At 37.4% G+C, this 19,455-nt stretch overlaps 1 protein-coding gene across 2 annotated transcripts in view; it reads left to right on the forward strand.

Moving 5' to 3' along the window:
* The window catches only part of HPSE2 (heparanase 2 (inactive)), a 592,918-nt gene that overhangs the window by 47,194 nt on the left and 526,269 nt on the right, over positions 1-19,455 (forward strand). For both annotated transcript variants that reach the window (XM_059054720.2, XM_059054721.2), the window contains exon 3: positions 9,174-9,335. In XM_059054720.2, coding sequence (XP_058910703.1) covers positions 9,174-9,335 — 162 coding nt within the window. The remainder of the gene's footprint in view (positions 1-9,173; positions 9,336-19,455) is intronic.

The following is a 19,455-nucleotide window of genomic DNA, read 5'->3' on the forward strand; positions in this document are numbered from 1 at the left end:
GAAGACCCTGAGTCACCTCCTCTCATGGACACACCAAAATCACAACTATTTACAGAGCAACTATTGATGAGAAAGACCAGAACCTAACTGAAAAGATCTTCTGCAACTAAAGATATAAAGAAAAAACCACAATAAGATGGGCAGGAGGGGTGGAGTTGTGGTATGGTCAAGACCCATACCCCTGGGTGAGTGACCTATAAAGGGGAGGATAAATAAAATTGCAGAGGTTCATCCCAAGGAGCCATGGGTCTGAGTCATTGCCTGAGGGTCCTGTACTGGGAAGATGAACCCCCAGAATGTTTGGCTTTGAAGGCCCGCAGGGCTTACTTTCAGGAGACCGAGAGGGCTGTGGGATATAGAAACCCCACTCTTAAAGGACACACACAATATCCCACACCTTCCAGGACCTAGGGCAGAAACAGTAATTTGAAAGGAGCCTGGGTCAGACCCACCTCCTCATCTTGGAGAGCCTCTTGGAGAGGCAGGAGGCAACTGGAGTTCACCCTGGGGACATAGACACTGGCAGAAGCCATTTTGGGGGAGCTCATTATACCATGTGGACACTGGTGCTGGCAAACGGCAATTTGGAATTCTCCCTCTAGCTTATTAGCACTGGGACCTGGCCCCACTTTCAGACTATTGGTACCAGTACTGGAATGCCTCAGGCCAAGCAACAAGCTGGGCAGGGACACAGGCCCCACCCACCAGCAGGCAGGCTGCCTTAAGATCCCCTAAGCTCACAGCCACCCTGGGACAAGGCCATGTCCACCAGAAGGCTGAGAACTGGGCCTGTCACACCCCTGTTGCAGGCACTAACCTTGGGACACCCAGGACCCTGCAGCCAGAGACCCAGAGACCAAGCTCTGTCCATCAGTGGGCCAACACCAGCCCCAGGGCCACTGCACCCCTGCAGCCTGCGTGGGAAGACCCAGCTCACCCACCAGCAGCTGGAATAAGCTTTGGGACACCCTGGACCCTGCAACCAGCCCCACCTACCAATGGGCCAGTACCAACTCCCGACCTCCAGGGTCCTGCTGCCAGATATTTTGGACATGGCTCCATCTACCAGTGAGCCAACATTAGCCCCCAAACTCCCAGGGCCTTGGCCCCAACCATCAGTGGGCTGACACCAGCTATAGGACCCCTGGGCCTTTCAGCCAGCAACTCCAGAACTCAGCTCTGCCTGCCAGTCAGCTGGCTTTAGCCCCAGGACCCAGCTTCACCCACCGATGGTGAGCAGCAGCTCCAGGATTCCCTGGGGTCCAACTCTACCCATCAGCAGGTGGACACCAGTCCCAGGACCATCATAGCTTTGCAGCCTGCTGTACCAGGACCCAGCCTACCCACCATGAAGCCAACCCCAGTTCTGAGACACCTGAGGCCCCTCAGCTAGCTGTCCTGGGATCTGACCCCACCCACAAGCAGGCCACAAGTTTTGGGACACCCTGGACTTAGCCAGCTGCATCAGGAGCTGGCTTCCTGCCAGTGGGCCAGCACCAATGCCAGGGCCCTGCAGCCAGAGATCCTAGGAGTCAGCTCTGCCCATCATTAAGCCAGCAGTCACCTCTGGACCCCCTGGGCCCTGACCCCATCAGCCAGCAGGCTGATACCAGCCCTGGGATCCTCTGGGCCCCAGCCCCACCCACTAGCAGGCCAACAGCAGCTCTTAGATACCTTGGACTCCTCAGCCAGCCACTTCATGATCCAGCTCCACTCATCAGCAGGCTAACACCAGCTTTGGGACACCCTAGAACCTGCAGACAGTTGTGTCAGGAACCAGCCCCACCCACTGGCAGGACGCGCTAGATCCAGGAACCCAGGTCTCACAGCCACCAACTCCAGAACCTGGCTCTGCCCACCAGTGAACCAGCACTAACCCCAGGACCCCCCAGTGTTCCACAGACAGCCACCTTGTGACCCAGCTCCTCAACCAGCAGCTAGCAACCTCCACATAAGGAAGGTCCCGGCAACCAACTGAACTGTGGATAGCCATGCCTACAAGACTGCCCACAGCAGTCAGCCCTCCACAACAGAAGGACCCATGCAGCCCACATAGGGGGCATGCCTAGAGCATACGGTTCTGGTGACCAGAAGGGAGTATGCTGCTGGGATGCATAGGATGTCTCCTACAAAAGGCCACTTCTCCAAGGCTGGGAAATGTAACCAACCTACCAGATATATAGAAATAAAAACAGCAAATTAGGCAAGATGAGGCAACAGGAACAAGTTCCAAATGAAAGAACAAAATAAGACCCCAGAAGAAGAAATAAGTAAAGTGGAGATAGGCAGTCTACCCAATAAAGAGTTCAAGGTAATGATTATAAAGATGGTCAAAGAACTCAGGAGAAGAATGGATCAATAGTATGAGAAGTCTGAAGTTTTAAACAAAGAGTTAGAAAATATAAAGATGAACCAAACAGAGATGAAGAATACGATAACTGAGGTAAAAAATACACTAGAAGGAATCAACAGTAGTTTAAATGATACAGAGGAATAGATTAGTGAGTTGGAAGACAGGGTAGTGGAAATTATTGAAGCTGAACAGAAAAGAAGAAAAAAGAAATGAAGACAGTGTAAGAGACCTCTGAGACAACATCAAGTGTATTAACGTTCGCATTGTAGGATCCCCGAAGGAGAAGAGAGAGAGAAGGGCAGAGAACATATTTGAAGACTTAACAGCTGAAAACTTCCCTAACCTGGGAATGGAAACAGACATCCAGGTCCAGGAAGCACAGAGAGACCCAAACAGGATCAACCCAAAAGGACAATACCAAGTCACATTGTAATTAGAATGGCAAAAATTAAAGATAAATAAAGACTATTAAAAGCAGAAAGGGAAAAGCAACAAGTTACATACAAGGGAACTCTCATAAGGCTGTCAGCTGAATTTTCAGCAGAAACTCTGTAAGCCAGAAGGGCATGGCATGATATATTTAAAATTATGAAAGGGAAAAATCTGCAGCCAAGAATACTCTATCTGTCAAGAGTTTCATTCAGATTTGGAGAGATCAAAAGTTTTACAGACAAGCAGAAGCTAAAAGGGTTCAGCACCACAAAATCAACTTTACAAAACTGTAAAAAGGACTTTTTAAGTGAAAAAGAAAAGGTCATAACTAGAAACATGAAAATTATGAAAAGAAAAACTTCACCGGTAAAGGCAAATATATAGTAAGTGTAGTAAGTCAACGACATACAAAGCAAGTGGGAAGATTAAAAGACAAAAATAGTAAAATCATCTATATCCACTGTAAGTAGTTAAGGGAAAAACACAAACATATGGAAGGTAAACAGTATGCTACTAGGCAAGCAATGTATCACTGAAGAAATCAAAGAAGAAATTTAAAAAATACCTGGAGACAAGTGAAAATGAAAACAATGATCCAAAATTAATGGGATATAACAAAAGCAGTTCTAAGAGGGAAGTTTATAGTGATTCAAGTTTTACCTCAGGAAAGAAGAAAAATCTCAAAGAAACAAACTAACCTTACACCTAAAGGAATGAGAAAAAGAAGAACAAACAAAACCCAAATTTAGTTGAAGGAGAGAAATCATAAAGATCAGAGCAGAAATAAATGAAATAGAGACCAACAAAAAATAGAGAAGCTTAATGGAACTAAGAGCTGGTTCTTTGAAAAGGTAAACAAAATTGATGAACTTTCAGCTAGACTCATCAAGAAGAAAAGAGAGAGGGCCCAAATCAGTAAAACCAGAAATGAAAAAAGTTTACAACTGACACCACAGAAATAGGATCATAAGAGATTGCTATGAACAATTATACACTGATAAGATGGGCAACCTAGAAGAAATGGACAAATTTCTAGAAATGTACAGTCTCCCAACTGAATCAGGAAGAAATAGAAAATATGAAACAGACCAATTACCAGTAATGAAATTGAATTGTAATAAAAAGTTCAAGACCAGATGGCTTCATAGGTGAATTCTACCAAACATTTAAATAAGAGTTAAAACCCATCCTTCTGAAACTATTCCAAAAAATTACAGAGAGAGGAACACTTACAAACTTATGAGGCCAGCATCACCCTGATACCAAAACAGGACAAAGATACCACAAAAAAAGAAAATTACAGTAGTTAACGGTATGAACATAGATGCAAAAGTTCTCAACAAAATATTAGCTAACTGAATCCAACATTATATTAAAGGATCATATACCATAATCAAGTGGGATTTATCCCAGGGATGCAAGGATTTTTCAGTACTTGCAAATCAATCATTGTGATACATTACATTAACAAATTGAAGAATAAAAGCCATATGGTTATCTCAATAGATGCACAAAATACTTTGATAAAGTTCAACATCCATTTATGATAAAAAAATCTCTAGAAAGTGAGTATAGAGGGAGCATACCTCAACACAGTAAAGGCCATTTATGACAAACTCATAGCTAACATCATGTTCAATGGTGAAAAGCTGAACACATTTCCTCTAAGATGAGGAACAAGACAAGGATGTTTACTCTCACCACTTTTTTTAAAAAATTCATGTTTATTGAGGTATAATTACATATAAGGAAATTCACCCATTTTATGTGTACAATTCAGTGAGTTCTGACAGACCTATATGGTCATGTAACTACCACCACATAAAAATATGGAACATTCCATCACCTCCCCCAAACTTCCCTCATATCCCTTTGTGTTCAATAATCTCCGTTTCTCTTGCAATCACTGATCTGATTCCTGCACAATAGGTTTGCCTTTTCCAGGATGTCACTGTGATGGTTAATTCTATATATTGACTTGTATGGGCCAGAAGCGTGCCTAGATACTCTCACCACTTCTACTCAACATAGTTTTGGAAGTCCTAGCCACAGCAATCAGGGAAGGAAGAGAAATAAAAGGAATCCAAATTGGAAAAGAAGAAGTAAAACTCATTGTTTGCAGATGACATGCTACTGTACATAGAAAATCCTAAAGACACCACCAGAAAACTACTAGAGCTCATCAATGAATTTGGTAAAGTTGCAGGATACAAAATTAATATACAGATATCTTTGCATTTCTATATAACAACGAACTATCAGAAACAGAAACTAAGGAAGCAATTCCATTTACAATCACCCACTAAGGAAGCAATCGCATTTACAATCACATCAAAAGAATAAAATGCCTAGGAAGAAACCTACCTAAGACCTGTACTCAGAAAACTATAAGACACTGGTGTAAGAAATTGAACATAAAACAAACAGATGAAAAGATATTATGTGTTCATGGATTGGAAGAATCATTATTGTTAAAATGACCATACTACCCCAGGCAATCTATATACTCAATGCAATCCCTATCAAAATATCAATGGCATTTTTTCACAGAACTAGAACACAATTTAAAAATTTGTATGGAAACACAAAAGACCCTGAACAGCCAAAGCATTGTTGAGAAAGATGAACAGATCCAGAGGTATTATGCCCTGACTTCAGACTGTACTACAAAGTTACAGTAATCAAAGCAGAATGGTACCTACACAAAAACAGACACACAGATCAATGGAACAGATAGAGAGCCCAGAAATAAACCCACACATTTATGGTCAATTAATCTATGACAAAAAAAAGCAAGAATATACAATGGGGAAAAGCACTCTCTTCAATAAGTGGTGCTGGGAAAACTGGACGGCTACATGCAAAAGAATCAAACTGGACTACTTTCTCATACCATATACAAAAATAAATTAAAAATGGATTAAAGACCTAAATGTAAGATTGAAAACCATAAAACTCCTAGAAGAAAACATAGGCAGAACACTCTTTGATATTAATCATGGCAATATTTTTTGGATCTATCTCCTAAGATAAAGGGAAACAAAAGCAAAACTAAACAAATGGACTTCGAAGCTTTTGCACAGCAGAGGAAAACATTGCGAAAATGAAAAGACAGTCTACTGAATGGGAAAAAAATATTTATAAATCATACGACCAACGGGGTCAGTCATATGTGAGATTATATATGTGTGTGTGTGTATATATATCACATCACATCTTTATCCTTTCATCTGTTGATAGAACATTGGAATATTACTCAGCCATGAAAAGATGAAATCTTGCCATTTGCAACAACATGGATGGACCTGGTGGGTATTATGCTTAGTGAAATAAGTCAGAGAAAGACAAGTACTATATGTTATCATTTATATGCAGAATAATCTAATAAACAAAAGAATGAATATAACAAAACAAAAAGACACAGATATAGAGAACAAATTAGTGGTTACCAGTAGCTAGAGGGAAGGCGGGGAGGGGAAAAATAGGGATAGGGGATTAAGAATTACAGACTACCATATATAAAATAAATAAGCCACAAGGATATATTGTACAGCACAGGGAATATAGCCAATATTTTATAATAACTTTAAATGGAGTATAATCTATAAAAATTGAATCATTATTTTGTAGACCTGAAATAAATATAATATTATAAATCAACTATACCTCAATAAAAAAAGATTCTATATTGCAAATCTATGTTTTCCCCAAACATTGTTGAAATGTACTTTTTAAAGTCTAGGATGTTTGTTAGGCCATGCCCATTGTTTTCTTTTCTTACTATTCTTAATATTAGGTAATTTCAAGGTTCTGGCTTAAATGATGTTGAGGATATCAGTTGTAATTATGCTTCTTCTACCTTCTGCACAATACATTTGTTAGATAGGAAATAGAGAGTTTAGTAGATATTCTACCCTTTGAATTTGACTTCTATTAGAAGATATCAGGATAATTGAAACCTCTTTTTCCTCTTTGTAGTATATTTTGGTATGAGTTTTGTAATGTTGTTTTTGGAAAGTATCATCCATATTTCTTTTCTGGATAGATAAGCTGTGGTATGCTACTGTATAGTATAAAAAGGTTTTCTTTCTATTTCCTCAGTTTTACTGTTTACCATACTTTACTATTAAGTTCTTGAGTTTCTATATAGGAGTAACTTCTGGAAAGATCAGTGGATTTGCCTTTGAAAATTTCTGGATTTGGAGACTGACCATGATATGTGAACTTGAGCAAGTCACTTATGCTTTGTGGACCTCAGTTTTTCCATATATAAATTAGGGATAATAATATTACTCTATCATTTAGGATTACAGAACAGATTAGGATTTCAAAAATAGATGACTATTAATGGTTTATACAAATAGTGCCTTTCTGTTACATAACAAGAAACAAAAGATAGGCAGTCTAGCACAAGTATGGTAGCTCAATAATGACGTTAGGGGACTTAAGCTCTTCCCATCTTCCTGTTCACCATCCTTAGTGCATAAGACCTTTGCCCCCTTGCTTCTTGATTCATTGCCACAAAATGACTACTATAACTTTGTTTGTGTTTTAGGCATAAAGAATAGGAAGGACTAAAGGGCTGAAGGAAAAAAAAAAAACTGGTCTTAGTGAAGTTCTGTCTTTTAATTTGGCCAGGGAGGTCCTACTAGGGATGTGTGCCTGCAGCTCATTGGCCAGAAGCATGTTACATGGCCACTTTTTGCTTCAAGGAAAGCTGGGGAATTGTATATTTTAGCTCTTCAGTCTCTAGTAGAGGAAGGCAAAGGAGAAGGGATTGTGTTTAGGATTTGGGTCAGCTAGTCAACAATGTCTGTTTTCATCGATGGTTGGAAGGATTCAGTGATACACTGTATTTAAAAATTTTTACAGAGTGTAATTTAAATAGATGTATACTGTATTCATTATTCCTCTTACCTTCTATTGATGATCTTATAAACTAGAGGGTATTCTTAAATTTATTCTAATTTTGTATTCAAGGCTCAGAAAATCTATGAGATTATTACTTACTTGATTGTTAAATGAGTGCACCTTATTACCTACATCCTAGAAATTAGTATAAATATGTTTAGGCATAAATATTGCATTATTTCCAACCAGCTCCTCTATTTTTATCTAAGAATGAGTGAGGACCATTCTTACATCTGGCTAATCTTTGTCAACCACACATCCTAATGCTCAGAAGGTAGAAGATGTTGTCATGGGTTTGTTTTTATATCTGATATTCTCTTTTAAGTCTCTTTTGATGTGTTTGAAAATCTTTTGCACAGAATGATGATCAACCCTTCATGTCACATGCCCTATTTTCTCTTAGGTGTCAATAATATTGCTTAAAGAGCCAAATCTTTCCTATTGGTACCATTGACATGAGCGTTAGTTTTTCTTTTCCAAAGCCGTTGGTGTCAATAGTGGCAGAGCAGTTTTTTAATTTTTAGCACTTTTTTCCCCTAAAATCCTTCAGTTTGTTACGTAAAACTTGAAAGTTTCTAGAGTTGTCATTCCGATTGCTGCTGATAATATCATTTGCCCCATGATAATCAGCTGAGTTATCTTTTAATTTGTAAAAATAAACAAGTTACTTTGGGACATAAAAGGTCCCTGCTTTGGGGGCAGCATTCTAGATGAATGTTTGTTTTTGAGAAGGGCTGTTTTCTGGAGAATACATATGCTTTGAGTGAAAATCATACTGAAGTGTGAAAGGCAGCCTATCACTAATAGGAAAGTAATTGGGAAAGAGGCAGTTCTCCAAAGTGACTCTAGCCCTACTCTTGCTCTCTTAAGTGACCCACAAAATACTTTTATATACTTTATATATTTAAAGGGCAATTAATGAGTCTGAAACTCAGAGGTACATGAAAAATAGCAGTAGAAGTCCTAAGCAGCTATACCACAGAATGGCAGCTTTCATTTGAGTTGAATGGGCTGGGTGGGGGGTAAATTTGAAAACAGGCCAAGTATCCTGAATACACATGCTGGTGCTATCACCCAGTCCTACAGCCTGAATAGAGGGAATGACCTTCATAGTCACTAGTATTCAGGCAAAGTTGTATTATTTTTCCCCATGGTAAAAGATGTTAAGAAAAGGGACCAGGAGGCACATAAGTCCTGGATGTGAGCTGAGACGGGGAATGGAGGAGTGAGAATCTTAAATGAGGTCAGAGAAAGCTAAGAAACAGAAATCTCCAGAGAATTTGGAAATGACCAGAGAAACTTGTACGATGCATCATGAAGTAGGAGACCCTTCAGGTTTATTATTTCTGAATCTCTTCACTTTGATGAAAATGCTGGTAGTTTATAAATTCTGTCATATTGGGTACAACAGAACTTTGATGTGTATATGGCTTTTGTTTTGTTTTTTGCTGCCTGTCTTCTTTCTTTCTTTTTTTAGACATTGTTCGAAGTGATGTTGCCTTGGATAAACAGAAAGGCTGCAAGATTGCCCAGCACCCTGATGTTATGCTGGAGCTCCAACGGGAGAAGGCAGCTCAGATGCATCTGGTTCTTCTAAAGGAGCAGTTCTCCAATACTTACAGTAATCTCGTATTAACAGGTAAGGCTATTGGCGTCGGCTGGAATCTTAGAGCACTGTAGATTGATGGTCTCCATCAGTTAGCAACTTGATGCTTGGGAGACACTGAAGTGGGATTCAGATGAGCTGCATCTATCTGTCTTTTCCCACTTATCCCTTTAAAAATTGTGATGACTTTTATATTCACATAAAAATACTTATTACATTTTGCAGATGTATTTTGGCTTGAGGTTATGGGCTGTTCAGCATGTGTGTTCTCAAAAGAGAGAACCAATGAAAACCTAATGAAGCCTTGTAAAAATATGACTTTTTAGATGTGTGCCAATAGATTTGAGAAAATTACTAAATTTGGTGTCTAAGAAGCAGCTATTTTCCTCTTTCTGTGTATGCCCTTTCTGTGAACCCAGTGAATATAAAGATGAAATGTAAAAGAGATAATGATCCACAGGCAGAGCTGAGAATGTTCTGTTCTTGGTGGAGTTTGAAAATATCTAGGGAATTTGATTTTCTTTTTAAGAACAAAGAGGCTATGAGACTGAGCCATACTCCTTTACATCCTTGGTTCTAGGAGGGAAGTGAATATATGTGAGAGCTCAAAGGAGAAACAACTTTTTGCAGGGCTGCTGCAGACTTTGCTGGTAAAGAGCATGTGAGTTGCATGCCTTTGTCAAGCTTTGGAAAAAAATTCTAATAGCACACTCTAATTTAAGAATCATGTAGGACTTGGATGAACTAAGAAAAGCAGTCTGAGTTACCTCCATTTTCTTAAGGAAATGCACGGTAGATCTGCATTATATTGATTCAAATAAATTTTAATAAATCAAAGTGTGTGTTTTCCCTTGTTTATGAATATTAAAAAAATAAAAAGATGGAATGCCTGACAGGCTATGAACATCTCACACTTATTTTTGTAAACTCCAAGTTAGGAAAATTTAAAAATTTTTTACAGGCTTCCTGGCATTTCACTAGGTTGCTTCCAGCAACCAGGTTGTTTTGCTTTTGAAAAAGCACAAGTCTCTTCTGACTCTACATCTGTACCTGGTGGAAAACTCAGCAGCATGAGATGAAAGCCAGATTTAAATGTGGCTTTGGAGAGCAGAGAAGAGGATTATAGATTTCATAAGTATAGGCCCTATTTTTTGTTCTTTGATAGGTCATTAAGGAAGGAAAACTTAAAAGTGATTTATGGCTAATAAATCCTAAATTGGTTAGTGAAACTGTGTTTAAGTTTAGATGTTTGGGAAGAACATATTTTTCTCCAAATTTCTTCAGTCTACCTCAAATGTACAAATAGTACATGTATATAGTATTTTCCAATTCAGTTATTAGAAATGCAATATTTTAAGCTATCCTTATTCTAATATTTTTAGGCATACATTAGAGATGTCAGACCCTGTGTTCTATAATGTGGCATAGAAAGAGCTTAGGGTAATTCTAATCCTAAACTGTGCATCCAGAGTGTGGCTTGAAGGCATATTATCTTTGAAAACACAAGTGCTCTATTGAGTTCAATGGAATCTTTTCTAATTCTCAGTAACATAATCCCTTTGGATGTTTATTCTCAGTTCAAACTGTTGGAATCAACATTGTCAACTTTTACCCTGACAACTTGCTTACTTTCTACTAAACAAACTTACCCTAGAGAAGAGCCTCTTTCCTGCTCTCACTTCTCCCAAGCTGCTTCAAAGAGCCCTCAGGCATTTTTCACATTTTTCACCCAAATGCCTGTTGCAGAGGTGGTACCTTGCTGCAGACAGAGCATTTGGTGTGCCCTGGGTTGTTTACGTGAAAGTTCAAAAGGTTTTGGTGCCAGGTGTTGAGAAGAGATAGAGTCATTTCATTTTAGCACCAATGGTAAAACTATTTTAATATCCTTTAACGAAGTCTTTGATTTTACACAGTGTAGTTTTCTAATTGTTATGAAGTTTAATCCTTGATTTCTTGTATAAATTTTGAGAACATGGTCTCCAGACAGCTAAACATAATATTTAAACATAACTAAACTAACTTCTGTAAATATTTCCCTTTTCGGTGATGAATGTATATTGGTAAGGAGGGTGAGGTTGAAGGGGCAGAGACCTCTCAAATGAAGTGACTTTCTTTACCAACATGTTCAGAACACCTACCCTAGGATTTCTGCTTGGTGATGTTTTACTTATTTTGTATAACTCTGGCATAATGTTTGAAATGTCTGCCATGAAAGTATGTGGGAACAGGATGAGGAAACTGGACCTCCGAAATCTCAGAAAGAGATCACTTGTTAATGTCTCTGCTCTCCCCTCAACCCCTTTCCCCAATTATTTACAGAATTTCATGTATATGTGTAGCAGTGTATCATGATTGTTTCCTGTTAGTGGTCAGTTAGTGGTATAGTCTTTATTTTTAAATTGGACAGCTAAGTTAACAGTAGAGGAAAAAAATTAATAAAGTGATTGAAATGTCAGTATTAGTAAGAAATTAATAAAGTGATGGAAATGGCAGCTGCTTAAAAGCTTATTGAAAATGATGGCTCTTGCCCTTCACCTCACAAGCAAGCCCTCATTCTTAGGTGTTCCATCTTTAGCTGATCTGTCGGCATTGAGGTGAGAGGTATGCCTTCATATTCTGCATTCTAGCTTGTGATCTCTCTTAAACAGCCACCCTTCACATGAAGGCAAATGATATTCTAGCTTTGAGGATCTTTTGAACATTTAATAAAAGGAAAACAACTCTACAGTTCTAGTGACAACCCAGTTAATGGAAACAAGTGGTCCTCATTATATATTTTTTAAAAAATGGATTGTATTTTTGCATGATATTAAACATGTCTTAATATCTTCATGTGAATGATTTACATGGTATTGGAAATAATGTTAGCCTCACCTAATCTGGAGGGTTTTTGAAGTAAACTCTAAGGTTATGTGAAGGTGATGGAGGAATTCGAGGAGAACATCAATGATAGAACTATTTTAAATATGCTGCATTTTTTCACACTGACTCACCAACACATGCATGTAATCTTGTCCTGTAGCTTCTTGAATCTGAGAGTATTAAATGTCACTGTGCATGTTACTCAAGGAGTGATAAATGAAAGGGAGAGTTTGGTAGGTGACTTTAAGAAAGAACAATGATCATTTCTTCTGTATCTTTGTGCTCTCGTGATTCTTAATGTGATAATGCTCTATAAGTTTGTTGAAAATGTTCTGCTGTGTACACATTGTAAGTTCACTCAAAGACTACTTTTTAAGGGTTAATTTGGACATCTATTAAATAACTGTTTATAGGTTTGAATTTAGTTATTTGTCTCTCCTCCCCTGGCGAACCCCCCTCTTTTGAGGTATAAATTGAACTTTTGTGGCAGATGCCTGTACTATAATCAAATGAAAAACAGAAAATAAAAAGTTAAAAGCCATCCTTAAGAGGCAATACACTTTCTAGGATTTTCTTTAGAACATAAACTCCCAGAAGGCAAGGAATATTATATTTGTGCTGCATTCTGCATAGTAATTAGAACATAGTGAATGATCCTGTAGTGAAGTCAACTTTTAAAAAATTTGTGTTGTGAAGTCATCTAGTCAACTCTTGTTTCCAGGTAGCCTGAACTGTATAGCCATTATAAATGGATGGCATTACTCAAGATGCTTTCCAAAATTCCTCTATGAGGACTCTTGTTATGTTATTGTCTGCTACTTATGGTTTTGTTCCTCTTCTTTCAGTCATTAGATTCCAAAATATATTGAGATTCCTGTGGTTAGCTTTATTGTATTACTGTGGTAAATGAATTGAGCAAAAGAGGCTCATACTTCCCTGTTGTGGCCAATCTTTCTAACTTCAGTCGAACAAAGGGCTCAAATAAGTGTTCTTTCAGTTCTCAAAGGACTATATCCAGGTCTATTTAATTATATGCATTATATTCCATAGTATTGAATGTAACATACTTTATTTTACCATTTCCCTATTAATGTATATTAATTTCTATACATATTTACACATTCATTTCTGTAGAATAGATTTCTGAAAGTGGATGTCTGGGTCAAAAGATACATATTTTTAAATTTTATGAATTTAGGTTTATTGAGGTGTAATTTACATTATAGTACAAATAAATGTGGACAGGTTAATATAGAGTCATATAACTGTCATCACCATCAAGATATAGAACATTTCCGTCACCCTAAAAATTCTTTTGTCTCCCTTGGCAGTCACTCTCCTTTCTCAACTTCCAGTCCTTAGCTGTGTCTGATCTGATATTTGTCCCTGAGTGTCATATCAATGGAAAAATAAAGTAGTTGTGTGTGTTTGATTGTTTTCACTTAGCATGATTTTTTTGAGATTCAGTCATCTTTTTGCATATATTAGCAGTTCATTTCTTTTTGTTGCTGAGTAATATTTTATGTTAAGAATATCCTACAATTTATTTATCCATGCATCTGTTTATGGACATTTGGTTCATTTCTAGCTTTTGGTGATTACGAATAAAGCCACTGTAGACATTTACTCTCAGATCTTTGTGTTGACGTATGTTTTTATTTCTCTTAGGTAGGTACCTAGGAGTGGGATTGCTTGATTTTATGGTGCCTGTTTATAAGAAACTGTCAGACTGTTTTCCAAAGTGGCTGTACTATCTGGCATTCCACCAACAGTGTGTATGAGTTCTAGATACTCCATATCCTTGCCAATAATTAACATTGTCTGTCTTTTAAATTTTAGCTATTCTAGTGAGTATGTAGTAGTAGTATCTTTTGGTTTTAATTTGCAATTTACCTTATGACTAATGGTATTGAGTATCTCTTCTTTGCTTATTTGCTATCTATATATCTTCTTTGGTGAAGTGTCTGTTCAAACCTTTTGCCCATTTAAAAAAAATAATGACTTTTGTTTTCTTACTATTGAGTTTTGAGAGTTCTGTATATATTTTGGGCTACAAGTCCTTTATCTGACATGCAGCTTGCAAATACTTTCTTCCTCTGTGGCTTGTCTTCTTTTTTTTTAACAGCTCTTTTCAAAGAGCAGAAACTTTTAATTTTTTTTTTTTTTTTTTTTTTTTTGTGGTAGGCGGGCCTCTCACTGTTGTGGCCTCTCCCTTTGCGGAGCACAGGCTCCGGCCGCGCAGGCTCAGCAGCCGTGGCACACGGGCCCAGCCGCTCCGCGGCATGTGGGATCTTCCCGGACCGGGGCACGAACCCGTGTCCCCTGCATCGGCAGGCGGATTCTCAACCACTGCGCCACCAGGGAAGCCCCAAAGAGCAGAAACTTTTAAATTTGATGAAGTCCAGTTTTGCTTTTATGGTTTGCATTTAAAATTTTAATGCATTCTGCCAGATAATTTTCAGAAAAGATTGTAGCAATTCCCATTCCCACTAACCATGTATGAGAGCAGTTATTTCTTAGCATTCTCATTAGCGCTGGGTATTAGTGCTCTTTTCAATCTTTTCCACTTTAACAGGTGAAAAATATTATCTCATTGTTGCAGTTTTCTGGCCACAGCCAGGGCGGGTATATTTTCACATATTTATTGGTGATTTATATTTTCTGTTTTGTGAATTACCTATTCATATCTTTGCCTTTAAAAAAATTGGGTGTTAATCTTTTTCTTATCAGTTTATAAGTGCTCTCTGTGAGTTAGGAATGTTAATCCTTTGTCCTATGTATTGCAAACCATTTTCTTCCCTGAATGTCATTTATTTTTCAACTCTTTTTAGTTTAGAGCTTTAATCTTTTACTATGACTGGAATTTATGTTTATATATAGTGTGATGTAAGCATGTAATAACATTGTTTTCTTCCAAGTAGCTAGCCAGCTTTGCATACACTGGCTTTTTAAAAATAAAACATTCTTTTGCCCCTGAGTTGGAACATCATATATGTTATATATTATACTCCCACATATATTTGTACCTATTTCTGAACTCTACGTTATGTTATTTTTTTATTCTTTATTTCTGTGCCAGTGTTACACTGTTTTCATGTCTGGTAAGGCTTACTAACCTTTGTTTTTCTTTTCTAAGGTTTTTACAGCTATTCTCATATAATTACTTTTTGAAATGAACTTTCATTTTCTCTAGTTAAAGAAAATTCATTGCTGGATTTTGATTGGAATGATATTCAATCTGTATCCTAATTTGGGTAGGATTGATATTTTTCTGATGTTAAGTCTTCCACTTATGATGATATATCTTCTTACTTGTTCAGTTCTTGTTTTATGTTGTTTGATAATATTTTATAATTTTTCTGTACCTTTCTTGTTAAATATATTCTTTAATATTTTATACTTTTGTTGATGTTGAAAGTGAATTTCTTTCTCTTTATAACTTATTTCCAGTATAAAGAGAAACTATTGATCAAAGACAAATCTACTGTTTTCCTTTTATTTTCTAAAAACCTCCCCAAAATATTGAAAAATAGTGGTGATAGCTGCTTTTCACATGATTTTAATGAAAATGACTTCACTATTTCATGTGTATAAGCATCTGAATATTTATCCACTAAAACCAATCCCTTGAAAGTCAAAATATATTTTTTTCAAAATGAGAATGACTTATTATTTATCATTATGATAGAGGAAAGATATATTGATTAACATCCTTCTAGGCATCTCTCTATCCATACACACACATATACATAATCCATAAATGTATAGGAAACACACATGTAATTTTATACAAACCAGTTTTATACAATATACATGCCTGTTATTTTGTAACATCCTATTTCTTTCTTTTTTTTTTTTTTGGTAACATCCTTTTTCTTAACGATATTTTGTAGACGTCTTTCTATATCAAAGAACATAGGTTCATATTCTTTTTAATGGCTACACTAGAATTGCATTATGGTATGAATATTTTGCAATTGTTTAACTGATCTTCTATTGATAGACATCAGGGTTGTCCCTAATTTTTAATGATTATAAATAATGTGATGAACAGCATTGCATATCTTTGTGCAATTCCTGTAAGTATGAGCACTATGTCAAACGAATACATATTTAAAATTTTGATGCATTTAGTAAATGGACTTTCAGAAAGGTCATGCCAGTTTATACAGTGCATGAGAGAACTCACTTATCTTGTCTTTTGCTCATGCTGATTATTTTCCGTTCTTTTATCTGTGTTATTGTAATAGACAATGATTGATACGACATTGTTTTAAATTACATTTCATTGCTTACTAGTGAGGTTAATGAACTTTTTACATTCTTTGTCATTTTTATTTCTTCTGTGAATTGTACATTTCTTTAGCCTTTTTTTAATTGAGTTATTGGTCTCTTTCTTATTCAATAATAAGATCATTTTATATATTAGGGATAGTAATCTTTTGTCATGTATATTGCCAAAAATGTATTCTTGGGCTTTTAAAATTTGTCTTTGTTGTATTAATAGTTTAGTTGTTAAATATCGTATATTAACGCATATATGTGGAACCTAGAAAAATGGTACAGATGAACCGGTTTGCAGGGCAGAAGTTGAGACACAGATGTAGAGAACAAATGTATGGACACCAAAGGGGAAGAGCTGTGGGGGAGGGTGGGGATAGTTATGTGATGAATTGGGTGATTGGGATTGACATGTATACACTGATGTGTATAAAACTGATGACTAATAACCTGCTGTATAAAAAAATAAAATTCAAAAAAACACTAATACTAAACTTTCTTTGGGTTATTTGTATGGGAATATGTTAATATTAATGTTTCAGACATTACATGAAATTCCTAAAAATCAAAAAAAGAAAAATAGGGGCTTCCCTGGTGGCGCAGTGGTTGAGAGTCTGCCTGCCGATGCAGGGGACACGGGTTCGTGCCCTGGTCCGGGAGGATCCCACATGCCGTGGAACGGCTGGGCCCGTGAGCCATGGCCGCTGAGCCTGCATGTCTGGAGCCTGTGCTCTGCAACGGGAAAGGCCACAACAGTGAGAGGCCTGCGTACCGAAAAAAAAAAAAAAAAAAAAAAGTTTAGTTGTTTTTCCATTTTGTTTTTCTTTTTACTCTCTCCCTCCCTCTGTGCTTATCCTGCCAGGCTAGCAGTTTGGAGATTGTCTCTGTCCTGCCCTTGGTGTTACTATTCTAGAACCAGGTATTACAGCGGTGTTTGATTCTGCTCTGTGATGGTCTTTGGGATGTTGTACATCTAGTTCCTGGGCCACAAAGCCTGCCTGAGTCCTAGGTGTCCTGTAATCCCTCTCACTCCTTCTCTCTGCTACTTCCTATCAACTGTTACCTCTGGCCCTAGGCCAGCAGTGCCTCGCACACACCCCCCACCCCCCCCCCGCCCACAGTTTAGTGAATCTGGCTTTAGTCCTCCATCTCTCCCAGGGCACCTTTTTATCTGCATTCTCTGTAAGTAGTTAAACTACTGGCTGCTACTGTGACAGTGATGAGGTTGGCAGGTTTGGAACACGGTGGTCCCTTGGTGCAGAAATGTGCAAGTGGTTAGGCAGCTTTTAATTCCACCTACTGTATTGATTCAACATGTGAGTTTTGGAATCAAACAGTCTTGAGTTTGATTCTAGAACAGCCACTTATCAGATCCCTTACCTCGGGAAGTTTGTTTTATCCTCTCTTTAGCTGTAATTTCCTTAGGCGATTGTATCTTACATATTTCAGAGAATTGTCTGAGGGTTAAATGAGGTTTTGTACATAATTCCTTAGCACAGTGCCTGAAACACAGTAAGTATTCAATATATGTTAGATTTTTATTATTGTGATTAATCTTACTATGCTTTCAAATGCAAATGTTACTCTTGGGTAGCTTAGTTGCTTTTCTGGTACTGAAATCTCTCTGCTTTAAGACCTCAACTGACACAGTGTGGTAAGATAAAACCAATCAGAAACAATTAAACATTTAAAAAAATATATCTTTATTGGAGTATAATTGCTTTACAATGGTGTGTTAGTTTCTGCTTTATAACAAAGTGAATCAGCTATACATATACATATATCCCCATATCTCTTTCCACTTGCGTCTCCCTCCCTCCCACCCTCCCTATCTCACCCCTCTAGGTGGTCACAAGCACCGAGCTGATCTCCCTGTGCTAATTTTGAACTCTGCTGTTAGCTTGTGGTAGTTTCATGATAAATCTCCCAACCACTCTTAACCTTAGATTTCTTAGTTATCTAGGATTTGTGTAAGAATTAGTAAAATAAAGCATGAGTCACTAAGTCCCCTGGAAAATAAGGGTCTGAAAATGTGTCATGTGTGGGAAGCATTGTTCAAAATTTTTTGGTCAAGCATTTTGATTCCTTGAAGGCATGATATTAACTAGATGAATATTAGTTGGTATTAGAATTATTCCTGAATACCATATAATGAAGATCTTAAGCTGAGCAGCACGTAAATTAGATGATACTTTACATATTTAGAATGAGCCCAATCCTATTAGCGAAACAGTGAAATGTCTGCATAAAAGTCAGTGGCCATACACAAATGCATAGTCATGAGGTTATATAGTGCATGACTAGCAGTTCCCCTTTTCTCCAACTTTTGGTTTTAAGTACAAAGATATTTACTCTGTTACTTGTAAGTCCTCTTATGAACCATCACATAAGTGAAGTTTTCTTCAAACTCAGTTCTTATTATTGTATTCAACAGACATAAAATTACATTTCAGTAAACATGATCAGAAAAAAAGAGAACATGGGAGAAAAGGATATAATTGCAAAAACTTCATTTTGTACATTAAAATCATTGTATTGGCAATAGTATAGAGAATCACTAAAGAATATAGTTTTTTTAAAATAGTGGTCATGTTCTGCTTCTCTCAAAATTAAACCTGGGAGCATTGATTGATTGGTTTCAAGTTGACGGAATCTTTGTCTTTATGAATCACAGAATGAACTTCCTTGTTTTCAGGAGTCTTTCTGTTAGGAGACTTGGGGAGATGATGATTACTTCTTGCTTTTCACCCATACTCTGCAGAAGATGACATTGGAAGGAGTCCTTTGAATTTATACTTTAGCTCTTCTATTTTCCACTATGAGAAACAGTTTCTCATAAGTTCCTTCAGTTAGGTTGATGACATCATATCAAAACATAATTGAATAAAAGCAATGTTTTGGACAGTGAATTAAGTGCAGACAACTCTCTGCAGGTCTGGTTGAATCCAACAGTGGATTTTAGAGTATTTAGCTAAGTGATATTTAAGGTCCAGGTGGGTGTGGGAGAGGA

The sequence above is a fragment of the Kogia breviceps genome, chromosome 2 (genome assembly GCF_026419965.1).
Source record: "Kogia breviceps isolate mKogBre1 chromosome 2, mKogBre1 haplotype 1, whole genome shotgun sequence".
NCBI classification, from domain to species: Eukaryota; Metazoa; Chordata; class Mammalia; order Artiodactyla; family Physeteridae; genus Kogia; species Kogia breviceps.